The sequence below is a fragment of the Pelophylax lessonae genome, assembly GCF_965119305.1.
Source record: "Pelophylax lessonae genome assembly, chromosome: 11".
Taxonomy (NCBI): Eukaryota; Metazoa; Chordata; class Amphibia; order Anura; family Ranidae; genus Pelophylax; species Pelophylax lessonae.
In genome coordinates, this window is record NC_138778.1 from 89,015,434 (window position 1) to 89,034,868 (window position 19,435).

Consider the following 19,435-nt stretch of genomic DNA (forward strand, 5'->3'; position numbering starts at 1 on the left):
AGCAGCAGGAGTCACCACCGGCCTAGGAGCACCAGGAGAAAGGTGTGCTGTGCGTTCAAGCAACGCCTAAGCGAAGCGACCCAAAAGGTGATCATGTTGATCGAACCTGGAAAACATCATGGGGAGCGTAGGAGCACCTGCATTGTCAGGATTCATGGCCATTGTGTACTGTCAGGGTGCCAGGAAACCAGATCAAACGAAGATGCAAGTAAAATAAAGCAGTTTTGAGCAATAACAACATACGCACAGCAAAAAGCAAGAGTGAGGAGCGAAATCAGGAACAACCGGGGTCAAGTCCAGAGCGGGTAGTCATCCAAGCTAGGGTCAAGTCCAGAGGTGGGTAGTCTGCCGTTGCGATGTGAAATTTGTCAGCCAAGCCAGGTCATGCACGGAGGAACAGAAGACTGCTAGCTGTGATGCACCTTGAAGCACAAACACAAGGGCAAAGGACTGAAAGCCAACAGGTGATATATATAGTCAGGTGTGCAACATCATCACTGAGCGACGCTCAAGCAGCAGGCAAGTGATGATGCAAACAGAGTTTATAAAAGACAGCAGTCTGCACGTGTCCAAGATGGCTGCAACAGGAAGGCAAGGTAAATCCTTGACAATCAGAAAGGAGGAAACCCAGTCTTTGGTAATGTCCATGGGTTCCAGACTTCAGGCAGTCATTGCCAGTAAAGGATTCTGAACAAAATACTAAAAATGAACATTTTATTTATGATTTTATTTGTTTGTCCGATTACATTTGAGCTCCTGAAAATGGGGATACTGTGTATAAAAATGGTTGCAGTTCCTACAATTTGTTCTTGTTATTTATGTTTGACCCCTTAAATTAAAGCTAAAAGTCTGCACTTCAAATTCATTTGGATTGCTTAATTTTAATTTTATTCTGGTGGCATACAGAACCAAAAGTATGAAAATTGTGCCTGTGTCCAAATGTTTATGGACCTAACTGTACATACCATAGTTTGTGGACTTTCCTACAGACTAAATAATATACACTGCTTCTGTTATTTTCACAATAGAAATGTAGCAGAATACATTTTGACCTTAATTTATGAAGAAAGAGGATTTATTTGCAAATTTTATAACAGAAACAAAGAAAAGTGTTTTTTTCAAAATGTTGTTTTTTTTTTGTTTATTTAGCAAAAAATAAAAACCCTGGGGTGATAAAATACCACCAAAATAAAGCTTTATTTGTGTGAATTTTTTTTTTTTTACAGTACAGCGTAGCATGACTGCGCAACTATCATTCAAAGTGCGACAGCACTGAATGCTGAAAATTGGCCTCGACAGGACAGAGGTATAGACTCCAGAGAGAGAGAGAGATATAATTTTGCCCCTGTGGAAATCATTAGGTAGACTTCATCTGGAACATGCAGTTCAGTTTTGGGCACCGGTTAGCAAAAAAGGGTATCGAGGGAACTGGAGTACAGAGAAGGGCAACCAAACTTATAAGAGGCACGGAGGAGCCCAGCTATGAGGAAATATTAGAGGAACTGAATTTATTCTATCTAGAGGGTGAGATTAAGGGGGGATATGATCGATATGTATAAATGCATAAGTGGTCCATATAGTGAACTTGGCGTTGAGATATTCACTTTAAGGTCACCCCAGAGGACAAGGGGGCACTCTTTATGTCTGGAGGAAAAGAGATGTAATCTCCAAATATGAAAAAAGGTTCTTCACAGTAAGAGCTGTGAAAATGTGGAACAGACTCCCTCAAGAGCTGGTTCTGTCCAGCTCAGTAGATTGCTTTAAAAAAAGGGCCTGGATTCTTTCCTAAATGTACATAATATATTACTGGATACTAACATTTATAGGGAAAGTTGATCCAGGGAGCATCGATTGCCTCTTGGGGGATTAGGAAGGAATACCGTATTTATCTGCGTATAACACGCACCTCAATATTTGGAGAGAAATTACAGGAAAAAAGCTTAAATTTAAAATAAACAGCTTTGAGCTTTGCAGCCTCATCAGCAGTCTCCAGCAATGCAGTATCCAGCAATGCAGCCTCCCCAGCAATGCAGCCTCTCCAGCAATGCAGCCCCGCAAGCGCAGTCTCCAGCAATGCAGGCTCGCAAGCGCCATTGACACAATCCGAATCCATTTTTAAAAAGGCCGGGAAACAGCGCCGAGAGCAGAAGGGGGCGGGCCGGGCCGAGGAGAAGGGAGAACAAGCGCTCGTTGTCACAGGAAGTCCCGCCTATTATAGACGTCACATGTCTCGGCCGAGGAGGCGGAACTTCCTATGACAGCTCGTGCTTCCTTCTCCTCGGCCCTGCTTCCTGGCCTTTTTTTTTTTTTTTATATCGGCGTATAACACGCACTATTGCTTTTTCCTCCATTTTTAGGAGGAAAAAGTGCGTGTTATACGCCGATAAATACGGTATTTTTTCCTGCTGGAGCAAATAGGATACTGCTTTGCTGGGTTTTTTGCCTTCCTCTGCATCACCTGTGGATATAGGATTGTGCATATAGGATTGTATAATTTTTCTCCCTTTTATTGGTTGAACTAGATGGACTTGTGTCTTTTTTTTTTTTCAACCAGACTAACTATGAACACTGACTACTTGGTACAATCAATAGACAATTATTTTAGTCTTTTTAACAGTCATTAAAGTTTTTCTCTCAAATGAGACATTTTACTATGGGCACTACCATCTATACAAGTCAGCTTCTGATTGTCAGACAAAAAGGGTGAAAGAACGAAAATGTGGTGCTGTGTGCTTTCATTATTCCTTACTAACTTGTTTTTGTATAAAAGCCATTTAGAGCTGTACTTACACCACAACACTGAATCAACGGCTTTCCAAAATCCTCAAAACCTTGTAAATTTTATTTTCAGAAACAAGAAGATTAAGGAGCTTCACTGCCTAATCCAGGAAGAAGTATTCCTGTTCTTTACAATCTACTTGTGCTAATCCTCAATCACTGCCCTGTGCGTATGTCAATTAGGTTGATTCCCTCACGTAGACAGTATAAGCTGAGCTTCAAATAAAAAGAACACTACCCTCAATTATTTGTAATTTTACCATTAAAGGAATTGTGCTTATATATGGTTTGTAAATTTATATTTCCTTTTAGCAAATAATAAGCACATTCACTAAATAGTTTTCTCTCCTACACATTTGCCACATTTTTTGTTGGCTTTTTTTTTTTTTTTCTAACACTAATGATGCCATGCCCAATCATGGTTAATTTTTTAAAAAAACAGTATCTCTCTTGTGCTCGAGTGGTGTGTGGAAAGGTAAATGATCTAGGTGTTTTTTTAGGCACAAATGGAGTGGTCTTGCTGCCCTCCTCAGGACCAAGGGTATCCAAGAAAACAACAAGTGAAGGGTGCACCGACCTTGTGCATTACCACTAAAAAGTTTAATAAAATCAAAGGTAGCGTACAATATACTCGCAAACATAGGATATGTACAAGCATGTAGGAAATAGGGACTGCTCACTTCCAGGACACTTCTCTACTGCTGCATAATGTGATGGCGTCCTCACAACCTTGTATGGCTTACGTGTTTCGAGGGAGGACCCTCTTCCTCAGAGCCAAAGTTGCCACTGACCCACCATACACTCTAACGAAGTTATATAGCCAGTATGCACCGCCCACACCACCCCGCCCTGGGAGGGGCAAAGGCCAGGGACAGGTGTAAGAGTAAACAAACTGGGGTGCATGCCCCAATGAGCAGGTGCATGTAATAGATGGTGTTCATGACATAACATACACAATACTGGGTACAGAGAGCCATGGATAGTACTGGTGGCAGTGGCCAAATAGCACAGTATGATTGCTTGTAATGCAGGAGAAATATATGTACACATACATAATAAATAATAAAAAGGATAAAAACATCATGCTGAGAAATATTCTTTAAAAACCAAAATATCAAAGACCAATGGTAATAAATCGATTAATGTATGATCGTGTGGATAACACAATTGGTAACAGAAGAAGAAAAAGGCAGGTGAATCAGCGCTATTTTCTCAATGAATGACAAAAAAAATCTGATTCATTCAGAATCGCATAATACCATGTCCAGTAAGTGTAACAAAAAGTAGGGGGGTGAAGATGATCAGTAAAAAACAATATATGCAATCACTAAATTAAATCAATTAGGTAAATAAGAAATCATGAATCGCATAATACACAGTGAGGTTGCAAAGATGGCTGCAAAGTATTAATCTTTTGTCTCTCTCTTGATTTCTTTCATTTTTCATGAGCTTTCAAAAGCTAAAAATATATCTGATACGCTGAGATATTCTGCAACTTTCAAAATTCCCAATCTCTTGGCGAGCTTGAGCCCAGGAGAGGTGACGTCATCTGCGGACGGAGTGAGACATCTGGACTGCATTGGATGCACTGAAAATAACTGGCCAGGTAAGCCCATTGTCTGCTTACAATGTTTTTCAGTCCATTCAATGACGTCTAGGTAACTTAATTTTTGACGCAATACCCTCTTAAAAGAACCTAAACTCTTAGTCGGTGTATATTGTGGCTACTAACACTTGTTGCGAAAGGTGGGGTTGGGTCAACCCTCACCGCTGTGGGTGTCTTAGAAACGCAGAAACGTGACCCACGGTGTGTTTTGGTAAGCAGTCTCATTTCGGAGTGTCCATTTGAGATGCACCAAGCATTACAACCATGTAACTAATTAATCTGTCATTCTATATACTCCTGAGGTTTTCTGCCTCTATGCTCTAATATATATATATATATATATGTATATATATATGTGGTAATAGTTTGGTTCTAAGTGAGAAATTATCTGCCAAAGTAATTGTTTGATCACTTTGATTCAGCCATATTTTGAGTATTAGCTGATCTCTGTGTAGCTACATATTTCTTATTTGGTATCACTAACAGGTATTTGTACCTGAGAGGAAAAGATTCCACGACAACAGTAACAGACAATTCAGAGAAAAGAGCCGATATTCAAAGCAAGGGTTAAAAATCATGCATAGTCAGAAACCAGTGCAAAGGAAAAGTGCCACAGATTCATACCCCAAAAAAAGCAAATAGTGGAGGAAAAAATGGTAATATGCCAGCGCTGAATACTGCAAAGTAGATGCTGCATGTTACCATCCCAATGTGTGCACGGTGCATCAATATACCTTAGAAGCCCATGGGAACAGTACTCACATAGGGGCTATGAATACAGGACCTGCCCATCCAGAAGCCTGCCCACACTTCCGGATGGGCGGATCCTGTGGGTGTTCCAGTACCCACACTATATGTAGCATGATGTTTTTATCCTGTATTATGTAAGTGTACATGTATTTCTTTCTCCTGCATTACAAGCAATCATACTGTGCTATTTGGCCACTGCCACCAGTACCATCCATGGTTGATTGTACCCAGTATTATGTTATGTTATGTCATGAACACCATCTATTACATGCACCTGCTCATTGGGGCATGCACCCCAGTTTGTTTACTCCTACACCTGTCCCTGGCCTTTGCCCCTCCCAGGGCGGGGCAGGGTGGTGTGGGCAGTGCATACTGGCTATATAACTTCCTAAAAGTGTATGGTGGGTCAGTGGCAACTTTGGCTCTGAGGAAGAGGGTCCTCCCTCAAAACGCGTAAGCCATACAAGGTTGTGAGGACGCCATCACGCTATCCAGCAGTAGAGAAGTGTCCTGGAAGCGAGCAGTCCCTATTTCCTACATGCTTGTACATATCCTATGTTTGTGAGTATATTGTACGCTAGCTTCTTTGATTTAATAAACTTTTTTAGTGTTGTTAATGCACAAGGTCGGTGCGCCCTTCTCTTGTTGTTTTCTTGTAATGGTTATTTTTTTACCAGAGCATGGCTTAAAGCTCTTGTGTTCTGAGGGCTGTTGCATCTGTTTGCAAAATTTAAATAAACCATTTTTAAAAGTGTAACTAAAGGCAATGCCTTTTACCCATTCTAGATAAAGAAAAGGGAGGGTTATAACACCTGTCAGTCTTTTTTTTTTACTTTTTTTTTTTTTTTTGCCCTCTGTCCAACTAGGAAGACTTTTACTTCACTTCCTGTCCCATAGTCAAAACAGGAGGAGAGAGAAAATCCAAAGTGAGGGAATCCTTTGTTGTTTGGAATTTGTGTCACCACTGAGAGAATTCACATATATACCTGTTCTGGTGGCAACCCAAAATTTGGGATTTTCTTTCCCTTTCATTTCTGGTGATAATGGAAATCATGACAAAAATAGAGGGTGAATTTCTCTAAGGATGCCCAGACAGCAGAACAAAAAAGGAAAGGCGCTCTTATCCCTCTTCAAAACAGAAGAAATAAATGAGGCACTCTGACCTGCCTCTAAATTCCAAATCTTGGGAGTACAGTACAGGACACAAGCTGAGTATTTATAAACATTGGGTTACAGGATAGTACCTTCATGTGAGTGTACACTTTAAGCCCCCCCCCCCCCGTTCACATTAGGTCGCTCCGACTTCGGGGACGACCTGTGAAGTCGCGTGCACTGCGACTTCAGCGCGACTTGCACAGACTTCATATAATGAATGTCTAAGCAAGTCACCTCCAGGTCGCCCCGAAGTAGTACAGGACCCTTTTTCTAAGCAAAGCAGTATCCTATTTGCTCCAGCAGGAAAAAAATACTGTATTTATCGGCGTATAACACGCACCTTTTCCTCCTACAAATTGAGGAAAAAGCAATAGTGCGTGTTATACGCCGATATAAAAAACAAAAAGGCCAGGAAGCAGCGCCGAGAGCAGAAGGGGGGGGGGGGCGGGCCGAGGAGATTCTCTACCCCTTAGAAACCATAGGTTTCTACCCCTTTGAAACCATAGGTTTGGGAGTTCTGTAACTGTCAGGACTCTGGAGGCGAGCCTGACGTGCAGAGGGTAGCCTCTAGCTCACCGAGGGATGGAGCACAGACGAGTCACCCAGGCAGTAGACGCAGGCTAACCCAAGGTGTGGAATCTAAGTGCCAACCGATCTTCACCAGAGCCTCAGATGGGGAGGTTGGATTTTGCTGCGTGTATAGCACCAGGTCGCGGTCCTCGGGGTTGCCCTGCCAGGAGGTGAACAGGTCCGGATCTGGTGGCAGATAAACAGACAAGAATAAGGCAAAAGAGTGGTCACAAACAAGCCGAGGTCAGGGCAGGCAGCAGACAAGCGAGGTGAGGGACAAGCCAGGAGGTCAAACAGGAATCAAACTGGATACAACAGGTTTCAGGTTCAGGAACACAGGAGAAGCTTCAGATCAGACAGCAAAGACACTGTGCTTCTGAGGTGCTTAAATAAGGCAGTCTATTGCCAATTAATGAAATTAGTCTGAGCTAGGTTAACCCTTAGGTGGCAGATTCATAACAGCACTTTAGTGTGCACAGGGAGCGTTCCTGACATTGCCCCCCCCCCCCCTTAAGGGCAACCTCCGGGTGCCCAATAGGTTTCTCTTTTGTGGGTGACTGCGAAAGAAAGCCTGGATAAGTTCCATAGCGTGGATGTTTCGTTCAGGCTCCCAAGAGTTTTCTTCTGGACCATAACCCTTCCACTTGACAAGGTACTGTAACAGGTTTCCTCTCTTCCGGCAGTCCACAATAGCTTCTACTTCATATTCCACATCTCCATCAACGATTACAGGTTCGGGTGGCTCTGAATTCCTACCAGGGAAGGCATTGGGAACTGCAGGCTTTAACAAGGAGACGTGAAATACTGGGTGAATGCGGAGTGAATTGGGTAAAGATAATTCATAGGAAACTTCATTAAGTTTCCACTTGACCGGAAAGGGTCCAATAAACCTGGGAGCCAATTTTTTAGATGGACAGGCTAAACGGAGGTTAGTTGTGGACAACCAAACCTGGTCACCTGGTTGAAGAATTAATTCTCCCCTTCTTCTTCTATCAAAGATCTTCTTAGATTCCGTTTGTGCCTTAAGTATGGCTTCTTGCAGTAATTTGCTGTTGCGAGCAAAGAAATTAATAGTGTCCTGTACTGCAGGGACTCCAGAGTCAGACGGGATATCGGGCAAGAAGGGTGGGTGGAAGCCGTAGTTTGAGAAGAATGGAGATTGTCCAGTAACAGAATGTTTAGCATTATTATAAGCAAACTCTGCGAATGGCAGCAAGGCCACCCAATCGTCTTGAACAAAGGTGGTAAAACACCGAAGGTACTGTTCCAAGGTCTGGTTGGTCCTCTCGGTCTGCCCATTAGTCTGTGGGTGGTAAGCAGAAGACAAGGATAATTCAATCTTCAACAGACTGCATAATGCTTTCCAGAAGCGTGAGGTGAACTGCACCCCTCTGTCAGAGACAATATTTGCAGGTACCCCGTGAAGCCTAACAATCTCTTTTATGAAGACTTCTGCGGTTTCCTTGTTAGAGGGAGTACCCCTGAGGGGCAAAAAATGGGCCATTTTAGACAAACGATCCACAACAACAAAAATGGCAGAGCATCCCTTAGAAGGAGGAAGTTCCACAATAAAATCCATGGCGATCATCCTCCACGGTCTATCAGGAACTGGAAGTGGTCTAAGGAGACACCATGACTTTCTTCTCGTGGGCTTGCTTCGGGAACACACAGCACAGGAAGACACGTAGTCCCTACAACTTTTTTCTAGGTCAGGCCACCAGAATGTACGCTGCAGCAAGTCAAGGGTCTTACGGACTCCAAAGTGACCTGCCAAGGGATGGTCATGACAAGAACCCAGAACCGACATTCTGACATCTTCTGGAACGAAGATCTTGTCCCCAAACCATAGCAAACCGTCCTTAGGTACCAGAGAAATTTCAGGAAGACAGGGAATACTCACAGAAGCCTGTTTAATATGAGCCATCAGATTAGTTAATGGAAGAAGAAAGTTACCTTCAGACAGGATGGTGTCAGGTACAGGAATTTCCTTAGGGTCATCGAACATGCGGGATAGTGCGTCTGGTTTGACGTTCCGGGAACCAGGTCGGTAAGTAATATGAAACGCGAACCTTGAAAAGAACAGAGCCCACCATGCCTGCCGTGGTCTCAGCCGTTTAGCAGATCTAAAGTATTCAAGGTTCTTGTGGTCGGTGAAGATAAGGATGGGATGTGCTGCCCCTTCGAGTAAATATCGCCACTCCTCGAGTGCCACCTTGATGGCCAAAAGTTCACGATCGCCCACATCATAGTTTCTCTCCGCTGGAGAGAGTTTGCAGGAAAAAAAAGCTACAGGATGTACCAAGTCTTTAACTCCCTGTCTTTGGGAGATAACAGCCCCTACAGCCACTTCTGAGGCATCTACCTCAAGGAGGTAAGGTAAGGTGGGATCAGGGTGTCTCAGGATGGGAGCAGTAGTAAACAGCTTTTTCAGGACTGAGAAGGCGGTCTGGGCTTCAGGGGACCAATGGAAGCGAATGTTCTGCTTAGTAAGCTGTGTGATAGGGAAGATGATAGTAGAAAACCCCTTAATGAATCTCCTGTAAAAATTTGCAAATCCAACAAAGCGCTGCACCCCCTTTTTGTCAGATGGAGCCGGCCAATCCAGGATAGCTGAAACTTTTTGAGGATCCATCCTAACTCCTTCGGTGGATATGATCAGGCCCAAGAACTGGATGCTTTGCTGTTCAAATTCACATTTCTCGGCCTTAGCATAGAGTCCATGTTGGCGGAGGCGGCAGTGAACGTTCCTGACGTGCTCCCGATGCTGGTCCAGAGATGCAGAAAAGATTAAAATATCGTCTAAATAGACAATTACGAATGTGTCAAGCCAGTCTCTGAAGATGTCGTTTACAAAATGCTGGAATGTAGCCGGGGCGTTGCAGAGACTGAAGGGCATCACCAGGTACTCGAAATGCCCAAACCTGGTACGGAACGCTGTTTTCCACTCGTCCCCTTCGCGGATACGAACCAAATTGTAGGCCCCACGTAAGTCTAATTTGGTAAACAAGACAGCAGACCTTAATCTCTGAAAGAGTTCTGGAACCAAGGGGAGAGGATATCGTTTTTTAACCGTGACTTTATTCAACTCTCGGTAATCCACACAAGGACGGAGAGAGTGATCCTTTTTTTCTACAAAAAAGATTCCTGCTCCTGCTGGTGAAGTAGATGGACGGATGAAACCCTTCTTTAAGCTTTCGCCAACGTATTCCTTAAGAACCTCCAACTCCCGTTCGGATAGTGGGTAGATACGACCAAACTGAATCTCGGCCCCTGGAAGCAGCTCTATAGGGCAGTCATAAGGACGATGAGGGGGAAGGGTCTCAGCCCCACGTTTGCTGAAAACGTCCAGAAAATTATGATAAGCCTCAGGCACAACAGAGCATAAATCTGGATCAGATTCTAGGCACAGCAAGGTTCTGGAGGAGCTAAGAGAGTCAGGCAGGCAGGAATTCAAGCAGTAGGTAGACGGGAACTTGAGGACTCCAGAGGTCCAGTCGATTTGGGGGTTGTGTGCCTTCAACCAAGGTAGCCCCAAGATGACTGGAAACAAGGGAGACGCAATAGCGTCTAGGCTTATTAGTTCCTTATGGTCACAAGAGGAGATCATGAGGAGAGGAGGAGTCTCCTGGGTCACAGGTCCGGAACTGATGTGGGAACCATCAGCCAGGAAGATGGTTATTCCTTGGGTCTTGGGTTGAAGTGGAATACCCCGTTGAACAGCGAATGACAGGTCGATAAAGCAACTACATGCTCCGGAGTCAATAATCGCGGTTACTAATATGCTACCTCCTGGAAGTTGAAACGAGACAGGGAAGGCTAGGTGAGAAGCACTGGAAGCAGATGCTGGACCACTGGATGGGGAGATGGAAAGGCACTCACGTAGCTTCGCAGGGCAGGAGCGCACGTAGTGACCGGCTTCTCCACAGTACAGGCAGAGATTCTTCTGTCGCCGGCGATGCCTTTCTTCAGTAGACAGGGCAGGTCTCTTAACCCCAAGCTGCATGGGTTCCGGGACATCTGTAGCAAGGTTTGCAGGAGCAGAGCTGGTAGGAATCAGATTAAAGGAAGGGACGTTTACCGGGGGCCGCCAACCGCAGCATCATCCAGGCTGGACGAGGCTGCTGGCTGGAACGTTCTGCACGGCGTTCCCTGAGCCGGCGGTCTATCTGGATAGCCAGATTTATTCGAGTCTCTAGGGTATCAGGAACCCCAACCCGGGCTAGCTCATCTTTCAGCCCTTCAGAGAGACCTAAACGAAACTGATACCGTAATGCAGCGTCATTCCACTGGGCGTCGGAACTCCAACGCCTAAAGTCTGTTACATAGTCTTACACAGCTCTTTGACCCTGCTGAAGCGCATGCAGAGCAGCTTCAGCGGTGGAGGTTCGCTGAGGGTCGTCATACAGCTGAGCCATGGCACTGAAGAAAGACAATAAGTACTCTAGATGAGGACTGCGCTCTTCAATAAGCCGATGAGCCCAAGACTGTGGTTTATCCAGGAGCAGGGAGATGACAAAGCCCACTTTGGTAGCCTCCAAGGAAAAGGTCCGAGGTTGCAGAGAGAAATATAATTCACATGCGTTGCGAAACGCCCTGAACTTGCCTCTGTCCCCTGAGAACTTTTCGGGTGTAGGGACCTGGGGTTCAGGTGGCAACATCTTTACTGTGGGACCTGGAGTAGGTTCTGCTGGTACCAAGGAAGAAGAATCTGTCATCACAGGGGGGTTCCCAGGTGCAGATTGCATCCGTTCCTCCAGACGCATGTAGCCCTCCTGAAGTGTCTTTACGGTTTGAGATAAAGTTGTGAGATGCTGGCAGATCTCATCCAATGGTGAGGCCCCTCTTGCAGGCTGCGACATGGCTGTCTGATACTGTCAGGACTCTGGAGGCGAGCCTGACGTGCAGAGGGTAGCCTCTAGCTCACCGAGGGATGGAGCACAGACAAGTCACCCAGGCAGTAGACGCAGGCTAACCCAAGGTGCGGAATCTAAGTGCCAACTGGTCTTCACCAGAGCCTCAGATGGTGAAGTTGGATTTTGCTGCGTGTATAGCACCAGGTCGCGGTCCTCGGGGTTGCCCTGCCAGGAGGTGAACAGGTCCGGATCTGGTGGCAGATAAACAGACAAGGATAAGGCAAAAGAGTGGTCACAAACAAGCAGAGGTCAGGGCGGGCAGCAGACAAGCGAGGTGAGGGACAAGCCAGGAGGTCAAACAGGAATCAAACTGGATACAACAGGTTTCAGGTTCAGGAACACAGGAGAAGCTTCAGATCAGACAGCAAAGACACTGTGCTTCTGAGGTGCTTAAATAAGGCAGTCTATTGCCAATTAATGAAATTAGTCTGAGCTAGGTTAACCCTTAGGTGGCAGATTCATGACAGCACTTTAGTGTGCACAGGGAGCGTTCCTGACAGTAACCCAGAGAGAAGCACAGGGAGCGTTCCTGACAGTAACCCAGAGAGAAGCAAACTATAACAGATGTCTGAACCAAACATACGCACTGAATTTCCTACCTTTGCATAGTAGAGTACAGAGTTTGCTTTCCAAATGGCATCAGGGACTCTTCTAGGTTGGTAGGTGCAATATTGTTAACATGTCCATCTTGCCCAAATTTTCATATCTCTTTCAAGCATTAACAATTCATATACCCTCTGAATATTTCAAACAAACTAATGCTCTACTAGTTAACTTTATTTGGGCCCACAGGAGACCTAGACTACAACAATGGCTTCTGACTCTGCCTAAATGCCACGGTGGCAATGCGGTACCAGATATACAGTATCTCACAAAAGTGAGTACATCCCTCACATTTTTGTAAATATTTTATTATATCTTTTCGTGTGACAACACTGAAGAAATTACACTTTGCTACAATGTGTACAGCTTGAATGACAAATGTTAATGTGCTGTCCCCTCAAAATAACTCAACACACAGCCATTAATGTCTAAAATGCTGGCAACAAAAGTGAGTACACCCCTAAGAGGAAATGTCCAAATTGGGCCCAAAGTATCGATATTTTGTGTGGCCACCATTATATTCCAGAACTGCCTTAACCCTCTTGGGCACTGAGTTCACCAGAGCTTCATAGGTTGCCACTGGAGTGCTCTTCCACTCCTCCATGACAACATCACAGAGCTGGTGGATGTTAGAGACCTTGCGCTACTCCATCTTCCGTTTGAGGATGTCCCACAGATGCTCAATAGGGTTTAGGTTTGGAGACATGCTTGGCCAGTCCATCACCTTTACCCTCAGCTTCTTTAGCAAAGCAGTTGTCATCTTGGAGGTGTGTTTGGGGTCGTTATCTTAGAATACTGCCCTGCGGCCTAGTCCCTGAAGGGAGGGGATCGTGCAATGCTTCAGTATGCCACAGTACATGTTGGCATTCATGGTTCCCTCAATGAATTGTAGCTCCCCAGGGCCGGCAGCACTCATGCAGCCCCAGACCATGACACTCCCACCACCATGCTTGACTGTAGGCAAGACACACTTGTCTTTGTACTCCTCACCTGGTTGCCGCCACACATGCTTGAAACCATCTGAACCAAATACGTTTATCTTGGTCCATGTCGTTAGTCTGCTTGTCTTCAGCAAACTGTTTGCAGGCCTTCTTGTACATCATCTTTAGAAGAGGCTTCCTTCTGGGACGACAACCATGCAGACCAATTTGATGCAGTGTGCAGCATATGGTCTGAGCACTGACAGGCTGACCCCCCATCCTTTCAACCTCTTTAGCAACGCTGGCAGCACTCATATGTCTATTTTCCAAAGACAACCTCTGGATATGACACTGAGCATGTGCACTCAACTTCTTTGGTCGACCATGGCAAAGCCTGTTCTGAGTGGAACATGTCCTTTTAAAACGCTGTGTGGTCTTGGCCGCTGTGCTGCAGCTCAGATTCAGGGTCTTGGCAATCTTCATTTAGCCTAGGCCATCTTTATATAGAGCAACTATTCTTTTTTTCAGATCCTCAGAGGGTTCTTTGCCATAGGATGCCATGTTGAACTTCCAGTGACCAGTATGAGAGAGTGAGATCGATAACACCAAATTTAACACACCTGTTCCTCTACTCACACCTGAGACCTTCTAACACTAATGAGTCACATGAAACCGGGGAAGGAAAACGGCTAATTGGGCCCAATTTGGACATGTTCACTTAGGAATTAATAAACAATATTGCTGCGCCAAGTGAAAAAATCAATAAACGTGTCTAAATAACTTTCGATCAAATATCAACTCAATATTAAATTTATTAAAAGTGATGATGGTGATATTGTGATTACAGTGATATTAATAGTCCAAATATATGGTGAACAAAAATCAAAATAAATATCAAAATAAATCAATCTTCATCTGTGTTCACAAACAAAAAGTGCTGCATGCTCCACTCCAGTGCTCCCAGTGATTAGTGCAGGTAAGCAGCTCACTTTAGGATTAGACTGCGGAGAGTCAAACACGTTTTTGGGATGTAAAGATACCAGCCTGATATCCCTTCTTTCACCGCCTCCAGCTAACACTCCATGTAGACCAGGAACCCGGTGTGTACAAAAGAAGAGACAATCTAATGCTCTCTGTATTATAAAGGCTATTTATTCCTTTTTAGATAGAAAATATTGCACTTACATTTGTTTGCACTTAAAGCAGTGCAGGCTTTCCACAGCAAAGCACAGCTCTCTGTATACCTCCAGGAAATCAACGTACTCCGAGCAGGCTCCTCCCCCTTTAAGTGCAAACAAATGTAAGTGCAATATTTTCTATCTAAAAAAGAATAAATAGCCTTTATAATACAGAGAGCATTAGATTGTCTCTTCTTTTGTACACACCGGGTTCCTGGTCTACATGGAGTGTTAGCTAGAGGCGGTGAAAGAAGGGACATCAGGCTGGTATCTTTACATCCCAAAAACGTGTTTGACTCTCAGGAGTCTAATCCTAAGGTGAGCTGCTTACCTACAATAATCACTGGGAGCACTGGAGTGGAGCAAGCAGCACTTTTTGTTTGTGAACACAGATGAAGATTGATTTATTTTGATATTTATTTTGATTTTTGTTCACCATATATTTGGACTATTAATATAACTGTAATCACAATATCACCATCATCACTATTAATAGATTTAATATTGAGTTGATATTTGATTGAAAGTTATTTTAGACACGTTTATTGATTTTTTCACTTGGCGCAGCAATATTGTTTATTAATTAGTCACTGGTGTTTTGTGTGTAGCACTGATTGTTTGCAGCCTTGTGTGTACCATTTTACATGTTTTTTTGCATTTTCTTGTTTTTTTTGTATTTATGGTTTGCGCTGATTATTATTATTTTATCATGTTCACTTAGGAGTGTACTCACTTTTGTTGCCAGCGGTTTAGACATTAATGGCTGTGTGTTGAGTTATTTTAAGGGGACAGCAAATTTACACTGTTATACCAGCTGTATACTAACTACTTTACATTGTTCCCATTGATCATGAAGAAGTCACGTGACCGTGATGATACACGTCAAAATGTAGGCAAACCCGGAAGTGCGGCACCACAAGCGGCCCTGATCCTGAGCCTCGGTTTTCTGTATACTGCTCTAAGTCTACCCAAATGTAAGTTGCTATATATTTTAAAAATAAACAACATTGAAATACTGTACAAGAAGAGCCTTTCTTTTCTGCCCTGCATCCCATTTGGAGTGCTCCTAGGAAATTATGATGCCCCCATTCCCCCTGGAAGGCCATAGGTTCGCCAGAAACCCATGCTACAAGTGGTATCCTAAAGATACTACCGCACCCCAAAACCCCCTCGGATGACCATTGGAGTGTCAGGAGATCTCCCCCCGCTTATGCTGTAACCTTACAGCAGTAAGGTAAGGGTGTAGCAAACCCGGAAGAATTATACCTCTATTGCATCACTAATCACCACTGATTTCACATTCACCCACCTTTATGAACTTTTATGGTGTGATTCATATATAATTATTTCTATATTTATGGACTGGATTACTGCCCTCTGCATATGAATATTAATTTTCCATCTGATTTTTATTTATTGGTGTCATCTAATCACCTTTCACAGTATTGGCACTATAGTCACATCATAATTTATTTACTCATATTCTTATCGGATTTATTGATTATTAGTTGATTTTTCAATATCAAGAGTTTTAAATTCAGTTTGCTTGCTGGCACTTAGTCATCATTCTCTTATTGGTACTGCAATCACTTTATCGGTATTTACTCGCAAGCACGCTATTGGTTTCAACATATGATTTTCCAATACCAAGAGTTCTAAATATCTCTTTGGCTTCACCCAGTCAACATTTTTTCTGGCACTGTAGTCACTTATTTATTCATAAGCACATCACTGCTAGCTTTGATCTCCACAGCACTTGAAGTCACAATTTATTTATGATCCAGTTATTATATTGCACTACTATCACTTTAAAGTATTAATTCATACCCGACTGTTATATACTTACCGGACAAACGCAGCTTCATTTATTCACTATATTTGCCTTTGTACTCAGTCCCTTGGTTAGACTGAACCAGGAGCTGCAGCTCTCCTTTTCTTCTTCCTGTCATTTTTGTCACCACTTACATTTCTGGTTTGATAGCGCAGGCGCCCCTCACAGTTTTGACATCTTCCTGAGTGAGCGGGCTGGATCTTCCACTCGCAGACTGTACTGTGTTGAGGCACCGTCGTGCCTCGTTCTGATGGGACGCATTCTTTCATTCAGCATTTTTGCATTTGAGGACTCGCACACATCACAGGCCTTCCTTGATCACTGTACATGGTCATCTCTGCAGGTGACTATTGTCTATGCTACACTGCCTGGCCAGTCTATGGATGGGGCATTTGCTCTCACAGGCACTGCCCTCCAATTTCTATCACCAGTGCTATGGCTCTAGTTCCATTAGTATCCTGGAATGTCTGGGGTCTTGGCTGCCCCTTGAAGAGAACAATGGTAGCTATCCTATTGCGCAAATATCACCCTGCAGTTGTTGGTTTGCAGGAGTCTCATCTTTTGAAGTGCGGTGCCTGCGGTACTCCTGGGTGGGCTGGGAGTACCACTCCACTCACTCCTCGTATTTCAGGGGGGTGCACAGGTCCCTTGCCATTTAGGAACTGAGGGTACAGATTGATTTGGAGGGGAGATATGTATTTGTATTTTTTTTTACTTTTTAATCATAAATTAAAGCTTAGAAAAGTGTAATTTCTTATTTTTTGTATTACATTCAAGTATATATTTCCTTCTTTTAAAATACAGCACAATACATATAAAGAACTGATTTCTAGAAATAGCTTAACTTGGTTCAGATGACCATTGAACCCAGTATTATTGGGCCTGATGTGCAGAGAGGTGGGATCTAGAATGACAGCTGGGGAGATTAGACATATTGCTGCTTCTTGCTTGTAGCTTCCTTGCTGGCCAAATCTCTGGCTTTCTCCTTTGCTGCAAGTGCGCTTTCCTTTGCTTTTTCTTTTGCCTCTTTTGCAGTTTCCACTAGTGTCCTAGAAGGTGTTTCACCTTGCATTTTTGCCAAGATGAATTCAAAGCCCCTCATTGCCTTGGTCACATTGCTTTTGAACCGAGCCAGACCAAATTCCTGTATGGGTCTGGTAAAGCCAAACGAACTTGAAGACACCCGAGCCTCTCTTTTAATCTCAGTCCAATTTTTGTTCTCTGGATTTTCACAGTATGTGCAGCGTTCCTCCACAGACATGACTGTGCTGTGGTTTATGCTCCAGGTATAGGTTGTCATGGTTCTCTTGTGAAGGTCGATTATGGAGTCTTCTAAAATGTACACAGCATGGGCCACATTGGCTGGGAGGAAGCGCTCTGCCCAACGTGGCAGGCGATTTGGTCTATGTTAATAACCTCCTGATTAAAAGCTTCTGGTCACTGGTTACCTCACGGTACAGAATGTCTTCAGTCAGGACATGTTTGCTGTATGGGTTTGGGTAGCGCTGCCAAAAAGCAGTGAATACTTGGTCCCAGGAGCTCTTCAGCTCATTGAAGCCTAGAAAATACTTCATCATTGTTCCCAAAAGAATCACTGCATCAAACTAGACGGACTCAGGAAACCATCGAAGGACGGCACTGATGGGGTGTAGAGGTCACCTGGAGAAACCATCTGGATCCAGCGTGAAGCCGGAGTGCCTCTGTCCTAGTGGAGGGACCGCTCCATTCAAGGAGTCAGCTCTCTCCAGCCGCCAAGAGGATGGTACAGGACGCCCCCCAAGATATGTATTTTTATACTGCAAGATATTTCAAGTTACCTGTATAATAGCGGTGGTGTATATTCCTCCTCCATTCTCCTCTGTGATACTTCGGGAACTTTTGACATTCACACTAGATCAGCCTGATGTACCTCTGTTTGTGATTGGGGACTTTAATGGGGTCCTGGATCCTGTCAGGGATAGGCAACCTCCTGCCCAGCCTCTGGTCCCTTCTAGGGGCACCGCTCTCTCTTGCTTTTTGCAAGGTGGAGGTGGGCTGGTCGGATGTCTGGCGCATGAAGTATCCTGGCATGATCCAATTTGCCTGCTTTTCTAAAACGCATTCTTCACTGTCGCGCATTGACCTATGCGTTGGCACTGCAGCTGCCCTCCCACTTGTGGACAGGGTGGAATATGCTTAAAGGGGGATATCAAATCACTCTCCGTTAGTGGTATGGATCACTGTAAGACCCCAAGTGGATTTGCGCAGGGCCCCGTGGCGCTTGAACGCTTTTTGGTTAAAACTCTTCCCAGCAGATAATGACATTCAGGCCAGCAACTCTTCTTACTTCACTGATAACGCCCACCACGGAGTGTACTTTTGAGGTGGGATGCCTTTCAGTGCTTTCAGTGCTTCCAGTGTGCAGACTAATTCCAAACGCTATGAGGAGCAACTGAGTCAGTGTGCCCACAGGTTAGAGGAGGAGCATATAGCCAACCCCACAAACGAGATGCTTGGCTGTCAGCACAGGCGATATTGGTTAAAGAACTTAACTCTAAGGCTGATAAAAAAAATGCTTCTTTGCTAAAAATACCTTTTATCAGGAGGGAGAGCAGACAGGACGCCTGCTATCACGAATTTTGGGGGTGCGCCCCTCGGTTCCCCCCATTGGTGCCCTCAAGCTTTCGGATGGTCATGTGGTTAACACACAAGAATGTATTATGGCTGAGTTGGTTCGTTTCTATACTTAACTGTACTCCTCCCGAGTAACTTATACCCCGGAGGTTTTACAGCAATACTTGCAATTGATTTCTTTTCCACCGTTGACAGGGAGTCAGCGGGATGGCCTGAAGGCTCCCATTACTGAGGAGGAGCTGCGGGAGGCCGTGGTTACGTTCCCTGGCTCCAAGGCCCCTGGGTATGAAGGCCTGCCCATAGAGATATACCATCAATATTCAGGGATCCTTTTACCTAAACTGTTAGAGGTGTTCAACGCAGCTAGGGAAGCGGGAACCCTGCCTGACTCTATGACTAGGGCTAGTATTGTTCTGCTCCTTAAGCCAGATAAACCAGCGACGGATCCAGGCTCCTATATGCCCATTTCATTGCTTCAGGCAGATGTAAAAATTCTAGCAAAAGTTTTGGCGAGGAGG

General features: G+C 44.4%; 2 protein-coding genes across 3 annotated transcripts in view; both read right to left on the bottom strand.

The window, feature by feature from the left end:
• Positions 1–19,435, bottom strand: part of FBXL20 (F-box and leucine rich repeat protein 20) — a 266,578-nt gene that overhangs the window by 93,691 nt on the left and 153,452 nt on the right. The window lies entirely within an intron of this gene.
• On the bottom strand, positions 17,046–18,074 carry LOC309567602 (PRELI domain-containing protein 1, mitochondrial-like). The gene is given in 2 exon segments (XM_082273003.1): positions 17,046–17,709; positions 17,711–18,074. Coding segments are annotated over 2 exon segments (651 nt in total). The 5' UTR covers positions 17,882–18,074; the 3' UTR covers positions 17,046–17,229.